This window comes from Lissotriton helveticus, chromosome 10 (assembly GCF_964261635.1).
Source record: "Lissotriton helveticus chromosome 10, aLisHel1.1, whole genome shotgun sequence".
In the NCBI taxonomy this organism is placed as follows: domain Eukaryota; kingdom Metazoa; phylum Chordata; class Amphibia; order Caudata; family Salamandridae; genus Lissotriton; species Lissotriton helveticus.
In genome coordinates, this window is record NC_136071.1 from 254210321 (window position 1) to 254229726 (window position 19406).

The 19406-nt window shown below is 44.9% G+C and overlaps 1 protein-coding gene across 5 annotated transcripts in view; it reads right to left on the reverse strand.

Moving 5' to 3' along the window:
* Nucleotides 1–12066: 12066 nt before the first annotated feature.
* Nucleotides 12067–19406, reverse strand: part of LOC144786225 (solute carrier family 22 member 13-like) — a 418586-nt gene continuing 411246 nt past the window's right edge. For all 5 annotated transcript variants that reach the window (XM_078665254.1, XM_078665255.1, XM_078665257.1 and 2 more), the window contains 2 exons: nt 14700–14909; nt 12067–13194 (listed from right to left, as the gene is read on the reverse strand). In XM_078665254.1, coding sequence (XP_078521380.1) covers nt 13116–13194; nt 14700–14909 — 289 coding nt within the window. In that variant the 3' untranslated portion in view covers nt 12067–13115. The remainder of the gene's footprint in view (nt 13195–14699; nt 14910–19406) is intronic.

Below are 19406 nucleotides of genomic sequence, written 5' to 3' on the forward strand. Positions count from 1 at the left end.
CATTACCTACTGTGAACCCACCTCCACAGACATCAGACCAGACAATTTCTTGTCCCAGTGTAACCATAGGCGACGACGATATCAATCTTTCTACCATTGGCGCCCTTCTGAGGACATTAATAAGCCCCCTAGAAGCACGCCTATTAAAGATCGAAGCCAGGCTAGTGACTATAGAAAAAGCAACGGTGCAACTAGCTGACACTTTAAAAAAAGACAACAATGTAGTCAGAGGTCGGAGGGAGCTTAGGAATAACAAGGTAACACCAGCGCCCCTAGTGAAGGAAGTCAGTTTAGCTCCCAAGACATCGCAAATACAGCCGCCCACATCACATACTGCAGCTCCTCAGTCAACTGATTGCGCTGCAACTTCTAGTCACCCCGAGAAGAAAGCCATAGTCACACAGGGACCACATGTCTACACCAAAAAACCTAGGCCTGTGAACTCAGTCATTTTAGCTGGTGTACCAGAGCTAAAATCTGTTTCTAATGAACCTGTTGTTGCTCTGAAAAATAAGGTGGTTAACTGGCTTACCTTAAACAGACCTCTTCCCCATGGAATATCGAGTGAGGTCCTTATGGTAAGGAGAGTCCCATGGCTAGGTAACACAAGGAAATCAATCAACGGAGATTGTGTCCTAATTAACTTTAGGGATCCCAGGACCGTTTCACACATATGCAGATGGTCGCACCCCGACCAGGAGACATCGATCCAGCCCCTACCCCTATCCTTCTTCTACCCACCACTGACCTATGCACGTGAGGAGGAGGGATGGGAAACAATTCCTAGGAGGGGGGTGGCTGGGGTGATGGAGAGAGAGGAGATTTCCATCGTCCCAGACTCCAGCAGCCCGTCTATTTTCCAACATCTAATAGGTATAGCAGTTTGGACATGGTGGATTGACAGAGCTGGATCAGGAGGGGGGAGGCCGGTGGTCTATTTTGGGGCCCTAAGAAAGGAAGAACTACCCCCCCCCTACCCAATGCTTTGCCAATACCCTGGGGAAGGTCCACTGTGAGGAGCAAGATAACATTGAGGAAGCTCCTTCGACCAGTACAGGGCCCTTATCCAGCCCGAGGGAACCCATAGTCGAACAAGCTCACACTGTTACACCATCAAAGAGTCTATGTGACACGGGCACTCCCCCTCCTCCTATGCCGAATCTCAGACCACCCTCTCTAAAGATATTATCCTGGAACGTGGCTGGTCTGGGGAATAAATTGAATTGCCCGGACTGGAGCTCCTTTATTGAGGGCAAAGATATATGCCTGATCCAAGAAACCTGGGCGAGAGAGGATGTCACCCGCTCAGGTTTCGCGGCATTCTCCATTCCTGCGAAGTGGGGGGGTAAGGGGCGTCCTTCAGGAGGTCTCGCAACCTGGGTGGCTGTCGACCTGGGTTGTGAGGCCATATCACTCCCAACTGCTTCAGAGGATATTCTCGGTGTTCTATTGGAGTGGCCGAACTCGAGTAGACTCATTGTGGTAAATGTCTACTCTAGGCCGGTAAGCATTACACAAGAGTCACGCACCATTGAGGAACTTTCAGTTTTCCTCAGTGATATCCCCCATGGCACACCCTTCCTGGTTGGAGGGGATCTGAATTGTCACTTTGAGCCCCTCTCAGGTTTATTGGATGGATTATCTCAGGAGGAGGACGCGGCGTGGTCTGTTCCCCCTAGGGTAGCTCCCTCGCCTAGAGCTTGGACTCCTCTAGCTGTCCAAATTACTGCTATAACCCTGAAACACGGTGTGCGTGCCTGTAACGGACGTATAAATTCCGATATCCCCCCTAAATGCACATACAATAGAGCGGGCAGGGAGTCAAGACTGGATTATATTCTGATCCAACTCTCTCTGTGGTCGCACATTATTGACTTCCGGGTGATACCTAGGGAAGACAGCGACCACAATGCGCTCGAACTGGAATACGCCCTTCCCGGCATAGATGAGAGAGGGGCGTCGGCAGATGCCCCCGCCCCAGGGCTAGCGCTGACGAATAATAGACGGAGAGTGAGGTGGGAGAAGCTAGCCTCGAACTCAAAGAAGGTTTCAGGGCTTTATGCCCGGGTCACCCCAATACTAGAAAGGGTGTGTGCAATAATGGAGAATCCTAACATTCAGGGCACACATAAGCAATTGGAAGGCACAGACAGATCTGTGATACAGGCCAGGAGAAGGGACTACAAGCGCTTGATTACCCACGCCAAGGGCGAATGGGAACAGGAGAAATGGGAAAACCTCACTATTTTACTAGCCTGTAGGGATTCTCGTAAATTCTGGCGTATTGTCAACACGGGGTCTGAGGAGCTAGCCTCGGCTATCGAACCTAATATCTCAGCCAAGGCCTGGCAAGATCATTTCCAGTCGCTTTACAGGGTTGATGACGGGGCCCCTAACAAATCCCTACCTACCATTAGTGTACTATCAGAAGGGGACCCATTCACAGAGATGGAGGTACGAGCAGCCATTGCAGGGCTGACATCAGGCAAAGCGACTGGACTGGATGGTCTACCAGGCGATTTATTTAAACAGGAACCTGATGTATGGGCCCCTTACTTGGTGATGATATTTAATGCTGTCCTGAGGGGTATGGAGGTTCCCTGTAATTGGCTGGGCACAGAGATTGTTCCCATATATAAGAAGGGATCACCTCTGCTCTCAGCCGACTACAGGCCCATCAGCCTCATCGATGTACCCCAGAAAATATTTGGTAGGCTGATACTTGGTCGCCTCAAAAATTGGATAGAGGAATTCGCCATCCTGAGTCCCTTCCAGGCAGGATTCAGAAGGGGGGTCTCTACTACGGACCAGATCTTCCGCCTGAATCTTCTGTTCTGGAAGACCGCGGTAATCGAGGGCGGCAGCTTGTACACAGTATTTGTGGACTTGCGAGCCGCCTTTGATTTAGTGCCAAGAGCCAGATTATGGACCGTGTTGGCAGAGCTGGGTATCCCGGCCGACATCCTGACCATTCTGATAAGATTACACCAGGGGAATTTTGCACGTGTCAGGTGCGGTAAAAATGGGGCACTTTCTGGAAGATTCCCGGTTGACAAGGGGGTGAGACAGGGTTGTGTGCTTGCACCAACCCTGTTCTGCCTCTTTGTCAACGGGGTAATCGCCCACTTGACCAGGATGTGCGACATCGATGCTCCTAAGCTCAATGGCAGCAGGGTGCCCGCTATTATGTTTGCGGACGACACACTGTTGTTGTCTAAGTCCCCCATGGGAATACAACGGGTCCTGGACGGGTTTTCGACCTTCTGTGTGGAGCGGGGGCTTGAGATCAACGCCTTGAAAACTAAATATATGATTCTCAACCCCCTATCCTCAACACGCCCCAATCCTACCATAGGCACATTGAGATTAGAGAGGGTTTTCACTTTCGAATACCTGGGGGTAACCATCAACCAAAACATGACCTGGGACACGCATCGGACCAAGGCTAACATGAAATTGGTCCAGTTAACGGGTGGCATTTGTAGGATGATAAGTAGGTCGACCTACAAACCTTTTGGTCCTGTTCTCCAAATTTATAAAATGCAGGCAAGAGGGGCTGTTACATATGGAGGGGAACTGTGGGGCCGTACACCTGCCCACAACCTGTTGACCACTGAAAATAAATTCATCAGGCAGCTGGCAGCCTTACCCCCAACTACCCCGCTCCTCCCGTTGAGACTAGACCTCGGTCTCAGACCAATTACAGAAGAGCTGGGACTAAAACCAATAACCTTTTGGCGCCGAATCTGGAGCATGCCAGAACTTATGAATTACAGGACTGAGCTCCAAGAGATCCTACGCCTACCAAATGCAACACATATCCCATGGCTGAGATACATAAAACAAACATGCGAGAGCCTAGGAAGACCAGAACTATGACTAGATCCGGGAAATGTATGTTGTAGGATCCCACGCAAACTCCTCTCGAGGGATTTTTATGAGCAAAAGCTACTTGCCTCAATAGGGAGTACACAGGAGGGGTCTCTTACAAATCTGTTTATTAAATCCAAAGGTTCATACTATCTAGAGCAGGTCCTCGATGGCATTAGTCCCGTTCTGACCAGAAAATTATTTATGCAGTGGCGATACAGTACACTCCCTCTTAGGGCTTTTACTAACCGTTGGGCCCAGCCTTCGCTTACAGAACAGTGCCCGGTTTGCCCACACCACCAGGAAAATGACTTGCATATCATATTCTTCCGTAATGCTTACCAAAGATCTAGGAAGTATTGGCTTGTTCCACTTCTTAAAAATCTAGGTTTCAGGCACTACCTCCCAGCTTACAGAATATTAAAGACTGAACTATCACCCCGATTGTGTTTGCGGTGGCAACATTTTTAACAGCGATGTGGCACACCCGTTCCCGCTACATAAAGTCAGATATAGACTCGCGATAAATGAAATGTACTGATGACTTTTAAATGTAATGTACTGTAATTGATTTTAACAGGCTAACTGTAATGCTTCTCAAATCTTGTTTTACCTGGTATCATTCTAAATTGATTCTAAATTGTCTGTATCTCTTTTATGATCTAAATAGATCGAAATAAAGATTGAGAAATGAATGAATCATTCCTAACTATAATAATACAATGTGAATAATGCAATGCTAACGTGTGGTTATAAGGTTATATTGTATATATTAGGCCAATAACATGTACTTATCGAATTTATATCCCATCAGTAGTATTATAACAGAGTATTATAACAGCTTCACAGAGAGTGGGCAGTAAAACTTGTCTCTCCAGTGCTTCGGCGTATACCTCCAAGAGGCGTGGGATCAATAGATCTTTAAATGCATTGTAAAATTCGCCCGTGAAACCATCAAGGCCAGGGGCAGTGGAGAAGTTCAGGGCAGAGATGACCTCATCAATGCTTTCCTCCGAGATAGGCTTCGCTAAGAAATCTTGCATGACCTTCTCAAGGTATACCAATGCGATCTCTGATAAATAAGTCTCCTGGTCAGCTCGATTTTGGCCCAATCTGATGGTGTACAATGTTTTAAAATAAGAGAGAAATTCCCTCTGGATAGCCAGCGGGTCCATGACTCACTGTCCTGACGTTGATTGTAGCTCCGTGATGTACGCCTTATTTTAAGGGTGTCTTATCATCTGCCCAATACCCGCCCCGGGCGGTCCCCCTCCCTGTAGACCTTGGTGTTGTGGTATTTGCCCATAAAAAGGATATCCCTCTCGGCAGTGTCTCTGTATTCCAAGAGCAGAGCTGCCCACTGTTTTTCTGTTCCCGGATCGGTTGCCGACGGCTGCCCAGTGTTCAGGGATCCAAGCTCTTTTTCCAAGCGGGCGAGAGCACCGCGTAAGTCCCACAGTACTCCGGCGCTCTTGGAAATACATACGCCGTCATGTGTGCTTTAAAGCCATCCCACAACATTGCTTCAGAATCAACCGACCCAGTGTTTATGGTGAAGTAATCCTCAATCGCCTCCTGGAGTTCCTGCCTGTATATCTCATCGTCCAATGCGCGACTGGGAAAATGCCACTTTCTCTCGAAACCATCGGGGCGAGGGACTCTCAATGTCAATAGAATGGGGGAGTAGTCAGAGTAAGATCTGGGAAGCGTCTGGAGCTCATGAAACCAATTGGAAATCTCTGGGGACGTCAGCCAGTAATCGATCCTTGTCCACGTGTTATGCGAGCCAGTGTAATGTGTATAGGTGGTGTGACTCGGATCATGTGTACGACCCAAGTCCATCAAGGAGAACTGTTCACGCAGGGATTCCAAGGCTTTACGCGCCCGGGGTTTGGGGTCAGGAGCAGTCGAGGTGCTGTCCACAGTTATGTTGAGGGCAATATTAAAATCGCCCCCCAGCAGAAGGGGCATGGGGCCAAGCTGCATCAATTTGGAGAGTAATGAATTATGAAATCCGGGGAATCGGTATTGGGGCCATATACACACATCAACGCTACCTTGTGACTCATTAGTGTACCCACAACCAGCACATACCTGCCGTCTTTGTCACATGTTACAGAATGGCAATTAAAGGGAATTCGCTTGTGTATAAGAATGGCCGTGCCCCGGCATAATTACTGTAATTCGCAAAATATCTATGCGGTCCCCAATTTGTGGCAAAACGGGCCAGATCGCTGGTGGGAAGATGAGTCTCCTATATGAAGGCTATGTCAACCCTGTGACAGAGTAGATAATGAACTACCTGTCTCCTTTTGCGAGTATTATTCAAGCCACGGACATTCCATGTAGCAAAGGTCACATTCGAGGGGCCAGGGTTGTAACCTAACTGTGCCATGGTAGCAAAATAAGTTGGAGCTCAATGAATAACAATTGTGCGTACCTGCCAGATGTGGCTAAGTACAAACCTGCAATTGTCTCAGTGCAAAGCAACAATAACCAAATTCCCCCCGCAACCCCTCACCCAGCCTCCCCGCCCATCCGGAGAGGCAATACCAACTCTATCAAAACAGTGCATGGTACCAATAGTACCCTCAACATAGTGAAAAGCAAACGATTAAGGTGCATTTTGTTTCCACAGAACTGTGGTGAGGTGAACACCAAAAGGGGGGGCGATCACGCTCCTGCGGCCTAGTGACATATATAGCATACTGTACACAATGAACCAAATCCCAATATAGACAATGAGTTATCAATTGCGTGGCCTGTAGGAAAAAGGGAGAGTCAGCCAGTCAGCCGGGGCCAGAACCAGAGAACAGTTCCATGCTTGCGTCTGAACCACTGTGTGGGGGGGAAGCTTGTCCTTCTCTACAGATCGCTTGTTGTTGAGTTTGTAAGTATGGCAAAACATCTGTACCTCCGTAGGATTCTCAAAAACACGGGCCCATCCGTTGACCGCCACCCGCAACCTTGCAGGGTATAGCATTCCGTACTTCAGCCCAAGGTTCCTGAGCAATGCTTTGACTCCAAGATATTTCCTCCTGGCTTCCTGGACCATGACAGTAAAATCAGGGTATAGAGACACTTTGGAGCCCTGCCAAATGGTTTTGCCACACTTGCGCGCCAGTCGCAGTGCTGTGTCCCTATCTCTGAAGTTCATTGCTCGGGCAATGATGGGCCGAGGTGAACATCCCACGTTGGGTCTGGGGCCAAGTGACCTATGGGCACGTTCTACCACAAAGCCCGGAGTGAAGGTGTCTCTTCCAAACACATCAATCAGTATTGTCTCCACCATGATGTCCATGCCTCCAGCAGCTGTGGATTCGGGAACACCCAAAATACAGATGTTATTTTGACGACTACGCACCTCCAAATCTTCATTCTTGATTGTGACATCCTTGAGGACACGCTCCATACGGTCAATCCTTTTCAGGAATTGCGCCATCCCATCCTCTAGATCTGACGTGCGGGATTCTACCACATCGAGGCGCCTGTCATGCACCTGGATCTTCGTAGCGAGTTCCGCCATGTGTTTGTCCAGTGTATCGAAGCGCACATCTAACACTTTGAATCCTGCCCTCATCTCCTGCAGTAGTGGGCCCAATTGGCTGGTGTTTCCTCGGGTATGGAGGATGTTTGCCCACCTTCCGCCATGTCGCTGGGTTGGTCGTGAGTGGTCTCTGCTACTTTTTCAAAGGGGAGCAGGCACTGTTTAGGGTCTTTGCGGCCCATGGCGCGCTGCGCCGGTGAAACAAGAAGAGGGCCTCTGACTGCAACACAGGAGGAGTGCGACAAATGGCGCGCTTGCGAACCAGTTAATGAAGAGGTGACTTAGTCCGGCACTGCGCAGACGTCTGACCAGTGTGCAGGACAGTTCTATGACTAGGGGAAAGTTCAGGGGTATGTGGAATCGGCAGCCAGTTTAGCCATGTCCATGGTAGGAAGAACCCCGTAGAACGGAGTCTCCCCGGGGCGTCTGCGTTTTGTACAGGTCTCACTGTCTCGCCTGTGGCGGTGATGTGCCTGGAAAGCGGCAAAAGCGTGAAATCCCCGCCAGTGTTTTCAAGGCTGGGGAGTCTGTGCAGGTGGCGCTATGATTATTCCAGGCCGGGGGGGAAGGGGGGCGGCACAGGCCACGTCCAGGCACCGGCACACAGTGGTAGGTGCGTCCCCAAGAGCGCCGGCCCAGCTGGAATACGAGAGGCCACGGTCGAGACCTACACTGGGATGTGCGCACAGGCCCTGTCCCTGCGCCCCCCGGCACTCGCGCCTATGGGGACACACAGCGCACACTGCGTGGGAGGTCGAACGGAGCCCCCAGCAGAGGAGCGCTTGCTAGGCTGGTGTGCAGTCTCCCAGCTCCCCGGAGCGTGACCCGCAACTCACCGCACTGCCCCCGTCCGGACTCAATGCCGCTTGCCCATTCCGTCTCAGCTCTCGTTTCCCGATGTCTCGTCACCGCCCCCATCTTGTGCTGTGCACCAGCCAATCGCGATGCCGATCCTGCCTGCCCCGCTGCTCACAATCACTTCAAATGGCTGCTGCTGATGCCGGAGTGTCCCCGCATCGTTTCCCGAGCTGCAACATATCTTTTGGCCGCACTGGAGTCAGGGAGTCAGGAAAAAGGCTGTAATGTCACGACGGCCGGGAGAGATTCAGCGGTGTGCGACCATCTTGGTGCATGGCTTAGCCACGCCCCCTGTTTTCCAAATCTTTGATCTTTTTATATAACTTTACTTTCCTTTCTTCTAACTGAATCTCCTCAAACTTCCTTTTCTTTCCTTTTCCATTCATTTCATACCTCCCCTTTCTTGTGTTTCCGCAACATTTACACCAGATCATTATTGTTAAATATATTATTGCTATACCAACTAACGGAAGAATTATTTGACCTAAAATTCTTTTCCCTAAATCAGAAAAACCAAGTCCTTATTGAAGAAATACTCTTTGTTAGTCTTTCCCATAGACTGTCAACCTACAATGGTTTCAAATCTTCATGAAGTTTTGTAATATTCTTAGAATACCCTCTAATTTCCCTGCTTTTATCAGGTGTGTAAGTGCAACATAGTTGGACTTTGAACATGCTACAGACTCCGCCCTCTTTTGCTAATAAAATATCAAGTGCAAGTCGATTTTGTAAAAACATTGATCTAATCGCAACCATTTCTGTATTAATCATCAAGAAACCCCCAGCAGTATTAGTCGCGAGATGATGAACCACTGTTGATAATTGACAAATTCTATGTGAATTTAGAATGACTTCCACTGAAAGTATCAATGCACCAAAAATGTCACCTATAATTTCTGAAAAATATCCCTCTTTCTTCGTGTTAGTTCATTAGTGCTTTCATTGCTTCCAGTGATTCTTTTTACATGATATATTTATGGAAATACTATCCCAAATTAGCAACTCCCGTACCACCATGCAGGCAGCTTGTAGTAAGCATTATTCCCACACATGTAGTAAACCCCAGGAAATACCGTATCAGTTCCCCCTTTTAGTCCCCAACCTCCCAAAATTAGGAAGTTTTGTTTACATTCACTGGAACCAATAAATACATTATTATAATCTGTCTTTAACATATGGAGGCAGGTTTTCCCTTTCTTCGTAAAGTCCAGGGACATTGCAGCATGAGCCTTGCCAGTTACATAAATTCCTTCTTTGCCAGCCCATGGAGGTACATTTTTTTTTGTTCAGCAGCCTTCTTTTGGAAATCCTGTCTCCTTTCCGCAACTAAACTCAAAAACAGCTTCTCTTCTTTACGTAATATACATGTTAGATTATTTTTGTAAGCCTTCACTAAATCTATTGACATCATTGTTAAGAAAAATTCACCCATAAATTGTGCATCTTGACTACTAAGTACTGGATTCATATTCTTTCGAATAGGAAATTCTGAAAATACTACATCTAAGTTTGAATAATAATACTGAAGTTTCCCTGTTCTATAAAACAAACTTGTTAATATACTACATGAAATACCATATGTTAAAGGCAAGTGGTGGTATGTGACACCTTCTGATACTGAAGCTGGTAATTTCATACATACATAACAATCACTAATCTCTATTGTATCTACTTATTGGAATAACAACTTTGTGAAGACATTTAATAATGTGTCATTATTTGTCACTGTGTGATGTACATCTATCTCATCTGCTGCTTCTAATTCGACCCTATCTCCTCTAATTGTAGCTATCTTTCCACTATTAACTGTCTCATTCTTTCTGTTAGCTATACTCAAATAAGGTACTGCTACTGTTAGCAATATCCATACTGTGATTACTAACAAAATGCTACATATACAAGCTCTATAACATCTTTCAGCGCAACTTCGTTTTGGTCGTTCAGTAACCCTGTTTTTAGCCATTTTAGTAAGAAGATTTCTCTTCTTTTCTTTTGTTTATTTGCAAATTCAAACTCTGGGTTTTCAAGGAAGTCTCACTTTCCCTTCATCAATCTGTGCAGTATTTATTTCTTCCTCGGTCTCTTCACTTAAATCTAAATGTTGAAAGTCTTCCAATATTATGTAAGTCCACTAAGCACCCTTGAATTTATTGGTCAAAATTCTCAGTCTTGGACTTCTTCGATTGTTTCTCACAATCATCTGCTTAGACTGAGTTTGACTAGTAACCTCATTTACTTGCTCAGGTCTTTCATTTGTTTTTCTCAGATAGTATTTTAATCTTTTCACTCCATCTGGCCAGTTGTCACCTTTTCTGACCCTTTTAACTTGTACTGCACTTTCACCCTCCTTGTCTCTTTCTAGAGCTCTTTTATTTTCGTTATGGACATGATACTTAAAGATAACTTTACAAATACCAATCTGTATTCATTTTTAGCATGTCTTCACCTTTGTTTACTTTAATTATCAGTTTGAGGCTGCTCCAGAACACATTTTAAAGAGATCTCTCCTGAGAATTACTGTTAAAGTATGTACAGACAGGGAGAAAAATACCAACTGATGGCAATGTTCCTAATTTGTATTGTAGTTGTGACATTAAGGTGTAGTAGGTTAGTGGCTTTTTATTGTAGGTGTTTGCAGCAGTTACAAAATATTTATAGAGCTTGTTATTGCTCAAAAGGGTGCCATTTCTGATATCTATCACGTTGCTGTGTGGTTTTATTCACAGAAAAGTGTCAGTAGGTCTGAGTTTTGATTCGTAAAGTGCTTGCAATTGGCGGCTGAGTATGTGTATAGTTATGTAAAGCAATAGGATGCACTATGTATCCATACCTCTATGTGTTGAAAATAGAGGCAGGTGAAGAATCACCCTTCACCCACCAAGTCAGGACACTTCACCCTCTGTGAAGGTGCTGATGCTTCCAAAGTTCCACCAAGACAAAGTTTTAACCACTTGACCTGAAGTTTGTTCATTGGGCTATTTTCCAGCCTCAGGGTGTCCTAGCCTTTGGCTTTCCAAGGTAGGGCAGTTGACCGTGAAAGTGTGGGGACTGGGGTGATGCTCAAGCTCTGACAACAATATCTATGAGGGCATAATACCAAGTGACTTAGGTCAGTAACAGGAGATGGTGCATAATGTTGCACTCTGAATCTGATTAGGAGACATGTTTCAGGTAGTGTCTAAGATGGAGATGACAGCCAAGTGGCAACAGTCCACCCATTGAAAGTCGCCATAGCAGGAATGGTTTCCCACTGCTGTAGAATTACGCTGGAGCTGCCATATTTTTTTTTACTATGCAGTATCACACTTTGCACAGTTAAACAAAGCATTTAAACTTTCAAGTTACTCAAGTCTGCAACACCTTGTTAAAATGTCAAGTAGCTAAATTTCAAAGAAAGTGCGGTAAAATTTGCATTCTTTGAATTCATAATTTGTTTTTCCCAGCTGCATGGTTTAGACAATACTGCCCCATAGTTTCATACTCCCTTGCTGCTCAATTCCATTGGTCCTTTCTACAACTGATAAATTGAAATTAAAATCAACATGTTTTGAACATTTTATCATAAAATATTTGTTAATATTAATTATAATTAATACAAATGTAAAATAAAAAACTCAAAAGTATTTACCTGTGACTGTTATTACATATCTTATGAAGCACACTGTATGCTAGTTTGCATTTAAAGAAAAGTCATGTAAAACGTAAATAATGTTCACTGAGTAGTAATCAGCAAATAATTATAAAATCACACAGCAGGTTGGACTTTTATGACAAAAAACGTAACCAAATGGTGGGTGTATTCTCGGTGTAATCAACAAATCATTCTCAAAACATCAGGAGCAATTTCATCATGTTAAAAAGAAAATATCCTTGTGGAGTTTTGGATGTTTATTTTCAAATTATCAAGCACAATGGGATCTTATCAAGTAATCAGATAGCCATTCTTAAATCCCACTGAAGTCATCAGGAATAGTCACATCTTGTGAAGTCATCAGATGTTCATTCTTAAATCCTATGTAAGTCAGTAGGAATATTCACACCTTGTGAAGTCATCAGATATGAATTCTTTAATCCTCCCGAAGTCATCAGGAATAGTAACACCTTGTGAAGTCATTAGATACTCGTTTTCAATTCTTCCTTAGGTCATCAAGCTCAAGTTTCTAAACTTTGCTGATCAAGAGCTTGATGATGTCTGATGATGGGAAAATGACTTGTATGGTAGTTGGATGATCATCCAATGACTCTGGGATGACCTCTAAAGTAATCCTGTTTGACCTGGGCAATTGGACAGGAATTGAGTTGATGAGAGAACGTTGGCTACTTAACAAGTTTTGAAAGTCTTTATTTTCAGCTTAAAGAAAGCTTATTAAAGAGTTTTAAATGTAAAAAAAAAGACTTGTAAAAGGACAAGTAATCTGAAACACGCTGTATACATTGACGGTCTTCTCCCTCAAAATGGCGGACTGCTTTTTCTCAGAATGGCCAGAAAAATGTGCCCTCTCATTAACTTCCCAGGAACTGCTGAACATTTGGCATGGATAAATGTAAGTGCTCACCCAATACAGCTTCCACATTCCATACATTTGGCAGCATTGTGGCATGAGGAAAGCGAAAGAAGCAAGGAAGCATGCTGTGTAATATACTCTGTAAGTCTTTCTTTTGTCTGTACCAACCAATTCTCAAGGCTTTTGCTAGACAGGGAGTCGTAGTTGGCTGGGTTAACCACACAGCAATGTGCCAGGTGATCAACCTTGTCTCAACCAATCCTATTGCCAGTTCCCTGCAAGGGGCTATGTCATCATTGTTGACTGTCCAAACGCTATAATTTGTGACTGCTGTGTTAAAAGCGAGTGATCTTCATGGGCACTTTCTGTTTTTCAATTCCATTTTCCAGGCATCCTTTCAAAGATTTCACAGACCTAAGTGATACAAAAAGCATATCCGTATCATATGAATGGGTTTCATTGACTCACTCAAAATCAATTTTCCATAATCAACTTTTTTTTTGCTCATCTCACAGTGTACAAAACAATACAAAGCGGTAAATGACTATTGTGTTGAAAACATTAGATCCTATTATTCTGTGTGGCCGCTTGTATGAATCTAATCTGGGTTGAAAACAATGTTCATTGTCCACAGTCATATTAAGATTTTGCTAAAAGGTGACATACTGAAAGCAAATGTACACTGACAATCTTAGTTAAAGAAACTTTTAAACTCTCAGAGAATTCAACGAAGTTTGCTTCTGAAGCATCATATGATTATGTCTTCGTGCTTCTGAGTATCTTTAATTTTATATCGTATTTGGGTATTTACTCTCTTTAGAAACTTAAATTACAATAACTATTACGCCAACGAAAGCAGGATTGTTTTTGTACAGGAAAGGACACCTTCCTGCACAAAAAAATTCCTGGAAGGCATATTCCTCTTTTCATGTGTGCTGCAGAATGCAGCATACATAGAAAGAAGACAAAACAAAGAGAAATGCATATATATCTCCTCTTTAGGCCTTCCCTGGGTATGTGTAATAGTTTGGCGCATCCCCAGGTTTACTAGTTCTTGCAAATCTGGGGATGCTTCAAAATCCATGGGGGTTGCATGGGAACACCCATGCAACGCCCATGGGTTCCCTGACCAGGGTAGAGTAACGTAGCGCAACTATTAGTACTGCATTCCATTACTCCCGATTTTTTAAGTCACTCAGAGCCACACAAAGGGGCATATTATCTAGATGTGCGTTATATAACGCACATCGCACATTTCCATATCGCCGGATTTTTTCGCCGTGTTAGCGCGTAATTATCAATGCGCAACACGTAGGCAAAATTAAATCCGGCGATAGTCGGCGATATGGAACATTAGCGCATGAAAACAAACGTTGTTTTCACGCGCTAATGTGTGCCTTGATAATATGGGGGGGTGAATTCAGCGTTATGATCCACACCCCCATGTTATCAATGCCTTAACACCTGGTCAGAGCAGGCGTTGGGAGACCTGCGATAAACCAATTTATCGCAGGTCTTCTTCTCCCAACGTCTACCTTGGTAATAGGGTGTTCCCACCTCCAACCACATTTTACATGTGGTTGGACGTGGGAACGCCCACTTTGCATGTCATTAGCGATGTTTCTCGCTGACATGCAAAACGGGCTTGAGGCAGGCGTTAGCATGCCCTTGTTAATAGGGCGCTGGAAGTATCGCTGCTTTTCTCGGCACAATTCGCCGAAAAAGCGGCAATACTTCAGCTTGCTAATATGCCCCAAAGTGTCTTTGCGTTGCGTAAAAAAGCAACCTGTCTTAAGGTTTGCATCACTCTTGCACCACAAACGGCCTCACGAATAAGCCCCTCAGTTGTGTGTGTATGGTAGAGGGAATTGTGGTTTATGCTAGGATGGAAGTGGTTCTGTGGTTGTGAGCACACCCACCTCTGATCATCGATGCTCTCATCAGTACGATCTTGAAGTTCTTTGTTGCGTGTCTCAGGGAGCAAGAAGCAGAGGAGCCCGCCAACGATGGGTAAGCTGCCGTAGATAGCCATGGGAATGGCCTCATGGTACTTATTTAAGAGCGAAAGCAATGGGGCAATAATGCCAGCAACACGGGCGGATGTTGAAGCAAGGCCCACACCATTCTGCCTGGAAATGAAAAAAAACTTTAAATGTAACTGCAAAGTGAAGACCACCCCATGGTGTGCCCAAATACAGGTTTATTACTGCTAATGACAACTGAATATTTCGTAAGAGAATTGGGCCCTTGAATATCCGAACATCTTATTGTGCTGAAATGTCACGTTTTACAATTTTAATTAAAACAATAAACAAAATGTTGAAAGAAATGCTTGCATTAATCACAGCCACTTGCAATCACGTCATTTCATTCCATTGTTTTTCATGGGCTCACTAAAAAACGGCACCTCAATAATGAGGCCCAAATAGGCCGAAAATGGTCTGGTACTGCTTCTTTTCCCATTCAGATGGGATGCATGCAAGCAGTTTGGGATAAACTGTTCCTACTGGAGCAGGACCAAATCTGATTTGCATGAGGGTAGTCCTTGCCTGGAATTTCCCAGTGGTCAAAAAAATTATACACTGGCACGCGGCAAGTAGAATTTGTCAGCGCCTGAGATTAATTAAAACAATCCACCCATCACCTTTCTTATAATCCTTATTACTTTTTTAATTAATCGAAAGCAGTCACCACTGCGATCTCAAAAACAACTATGAATCTTTACACTGTCAAGCCGTACATATATTACATAGTTTAGTGGCCGATTAGGCTACAAAGCTGTTATCTCTAAATCGCTTACATGGACTGTGGCAGCAAAGGAGATATAGTACTACCCAAAGGAGATTAGTGGAAAATATCTTTTAAGGAGTATACTTCATCAATTACTTATTTATTGAATTTAAATTCTCTGTCCCAGATTAACAAACATTTTGACTAGATTTGCATTACAGCAGTGATACAAACCTGTGCATAATGTTTAATTTTTCATGCACTGGAAAGTTGCCTGAAAATAACGCAAACAGTGCAAAGTTCTACTTTGCTTTACTCTTCATTATTCTGCATCAAGGGGGCGTTACAAGGATGGTACATAGGCATTCCCATACATCCACCCATGGTTTTTGTCGCAAAACCCTATCTAACTATAGTAGGTTTTGCAGCAAATAAATATGCCACTTGAAGGCAGGTGTTAAAAAGGAAAAAAAGGCTTTCCTTTTTCCTAATTTTACACACTTTGCATGTGTGCTGGACTTTACAGCACATATCAGAAGAGGAAAACGTTGTCTAGCCATAAAAAGGAACTCTTCCAGTACAAAACCTATGCTAGACTCATGCAGATATCTTAGCACTATGAGCATGGTGCTCGGCAGCCTGATTGTGCGCCGGCGCTAGGGAGAGAGAAGGATACTGCCACCTCTTTATAGATATGGTGCTTTGCTGCTATCATCCTCTCTCGCAATACAGCGCTGCAACTTTGGGTGCTGGGCTGCATTGTGTGAATGTTATGTTAATCAGGGCAAAGATGTAGGAAAATGTATGCTCCGTTTGTGGTTCCTATAACTTTTCTGTGTCATTGTTTCCAGCCACGGCCTGTGCAGCTAAGAGTGGTGAGGCCGGGGGATTTCAATGGACGGTGATGAGGGGAAATTAAATAAATACATAATTTTCCCTTGTCGTCTGTCGAAATCGCTGCCCCCAACTGGCCCCATCGCCTTTACCTTCATGGGCCGCTGCTGATTAGTTCCCATAATTAGTCATACTTTCCACGCACAAAGAGGTAACAAGAGAAAAACAAGCATTGGAAATGCAATAGGTCTCGCAGCATTAGAGTTAGTGCTTTTAGAATTGTTTATGGGTTTTTTTTTTTTAAATCTTTAGCATTTTTGTTTCCTGTAGGCAATGCTAAAGAATTACAAAGAAAAAAAGCCATAAACAAATCTAAAAGCTCTAACTCAAACGCAGGAACATTAACTAATTCTCCCACAGTCACAGTATACAGAAAGCCTGTGCGGTTTCCTTTTAGTATAATGACTCCACCTTCTGAGTTGTTTTCTGTGAGTAATGTTGAGAGGTCCCCTCTGAGGTCGTTACGGATAATAACGGCAGCTTTCGGCCCTGCGTGTTGCCTTCCCTGGACACTTAAGTAGCTGGCTATGAGATTGTTGGTAACCGAGCAAATGAAAGGCGTTTGTGCACAGCCCTGGGAGTTGTCACAAACACACCTCTCCTCCCCCCAGCCTACCTCTCCCGACACCACACCCCCTCACACCACCGTGTTGATATGCAGGTAGAGGAGAGAAGCACTGAAGTGAAGCTTTCCAAACTGGGCAAACTGGTTTTGACGGTCCCGGGACAGTGTCAGAGTGGGTAAAAGAGGAACAAGATGTGGCGTGGTGCAGCCTTGCTTCTGCAAGATTAAAAGAAGTCGCACAGGCAATGACTCGTAACGTTTTTGTCACGAAATGAACTAAACAAAATAGAAAATACATCTCAGTCGCTAGATTTAAAACACGGACTTCATGCAAGTATTTATTTATTTGATCGTTTTTTATAGCGCAAACTTGACGGGTATCAGAGCGCTTTATAAATTTGCAGAGAGCAGCACAGTGATAGAAACAAAGTCATATATGAAGAAGAAAAATACAGGATATAGCACTTAGCACCCATAGAAGAGAGGGTGCGATTTACAATGTTCAAGAGCAGAGGGGATAACTCAATAAAAGCCAAAAAACGTGTGTCTGGTCACAGAAAGCAAGCTAGACGCAGCTGGGACATCGGACTGCCGAAAGGCTTATTTTTTGTTGGGACTGTAGCTCCAGCAAGAGACTTACAATGACAGTCAAATGGTCGGGTTAGGCCCCTAATAAAGTGCCGTGGCCAGGGGAGGGGTTGAAGCAGCGCGAGGGGGCAGGGATGCGAGGAGGAAGTCCTGGGAGGGGGGAGCCCGGGCGGGGCCGCATCTCTACCAAGTTAGCCGAGGGGACTGGTGGGGGTGGAGAAGGGGGTTGCTGAGGCCAGAGTACGGAGAGCGATGCGGGGGTGATAGTTTGTTTGTTGGTTTTGGTAGCGCGGACTTTGCAGTGGGTTGGCGGGGCGCGTCTCGATGGGAGCATTAAGGATGCGTGAGGAGAAAATTATAGGTGAAGGAAGGCAACGTTGAGTTGCGTGAATGAATAGTGACAATGGTGAGCAGCAAAAATACATGAAGTAGCAATCGGTACATTATAGGAGGAAAAGTGATATGTGTGCAGGTTTCAGAAGCGTACAAAGTGCAGGTAGAGGTACAATACTGCAATAAATGGCAGACACTTCAGAACAAAAATAGTGTAAATGAAATGGGCACCGCAATAAATTAAAACTAGTCAGTCACAACACGGGTAAAGTGTGGGCTGTAGTATTTCGCAACAGATTCGGGGAATGGAATTCACGGAACGTGTCACACAAAGATGCGCGATTATAGTAGGCTGGGTTGTGACTCGTACGAGTGGTATTGTACAGGGTCTGCGTTCACTCGAACAGAAAGAACGCTGCGGTCTTAAAGGTCTGATGCCTCGTGGTAGAGGAACAGTGGGGTCTCCTCTCACTTAGTGAGGTCTTGAATGTGTTTTAAAGTGGGCGGCAGAGCTCTTTAAGACTACCAATTTTCGCAGAAATCTTGCAATCTCATAGTCCTGTTTCACCCGTTTCAGACGTCGAGAGTGTGAACATGTTTAGAAATAAGCCTCCGCGCTGAAAGTAGAAACAAGGTCACAGCAAGATTAAGGGATTTGTCCAAAATCACGGGATGTTCAGCCAACGCTAGGACTCAGCTAGCGGCAGGCAGGCAGGGGAGGAGGGGGGAGGAGAGTAGGGGAGGCACGGCCTAGCGGCCGTGCAATCAAGTAGTGAGGGGGCGGAGCTGGGGGAGGCTGTGGAAGAGAGTAGGCAAGGCGACACGGCGGGAGGGGGCGGAGCGGGTAAACAAAGACGGACATGCACGCGCCCGTGACTTTTAAGGTCAATGAGCATGCGCATAAGCTTAATGCGCATGCGCATTGACCTTAAAAGTCACGGGCACTGCAAGGAATCGCCACGATTCCTTGCAGTGTGGATAAAGAGTGGATAACTCGCAATACTCTCGCCTTGCTCGATGCGCATGCGCATCGACAGGCGAGACCTAACAAAGGAGAGTCATCTCATGGTACCTTGAAACATCTTGTATAGGTGCTCAAAAGAAGACACAAACTTCTCCCCACTTGCATTCTCCATGGCTCCAATGAGTTTACAAATCTCCATATTCCTGTCGTATAAATTACTATTAAAGTGTCAATTTGGTATCTATCTCCGCAGCACTTTGTTGCTGAATATGAATGATTGGGCAAGTATTGTAAAGCACTTCTATCAAGACTCTCCTATCTGATATCAATATGTTTACGGACTGATGGCTATGTACTTCTGCTCTACTTGAAAAGTATACAATTTAAATATTAAAACTATTGAGTGTAACAGCAGTTTTTATACAATATCATCCATACAGGTTCCTGGCTTTTATCCTTCCCTGAATAGCACAATTAGAACAATTCTGGTCACAAGTTAGACAATATCTATCTCTGTGCTGACTCTTTTTTTTATGTCGACAACAGTAAGAT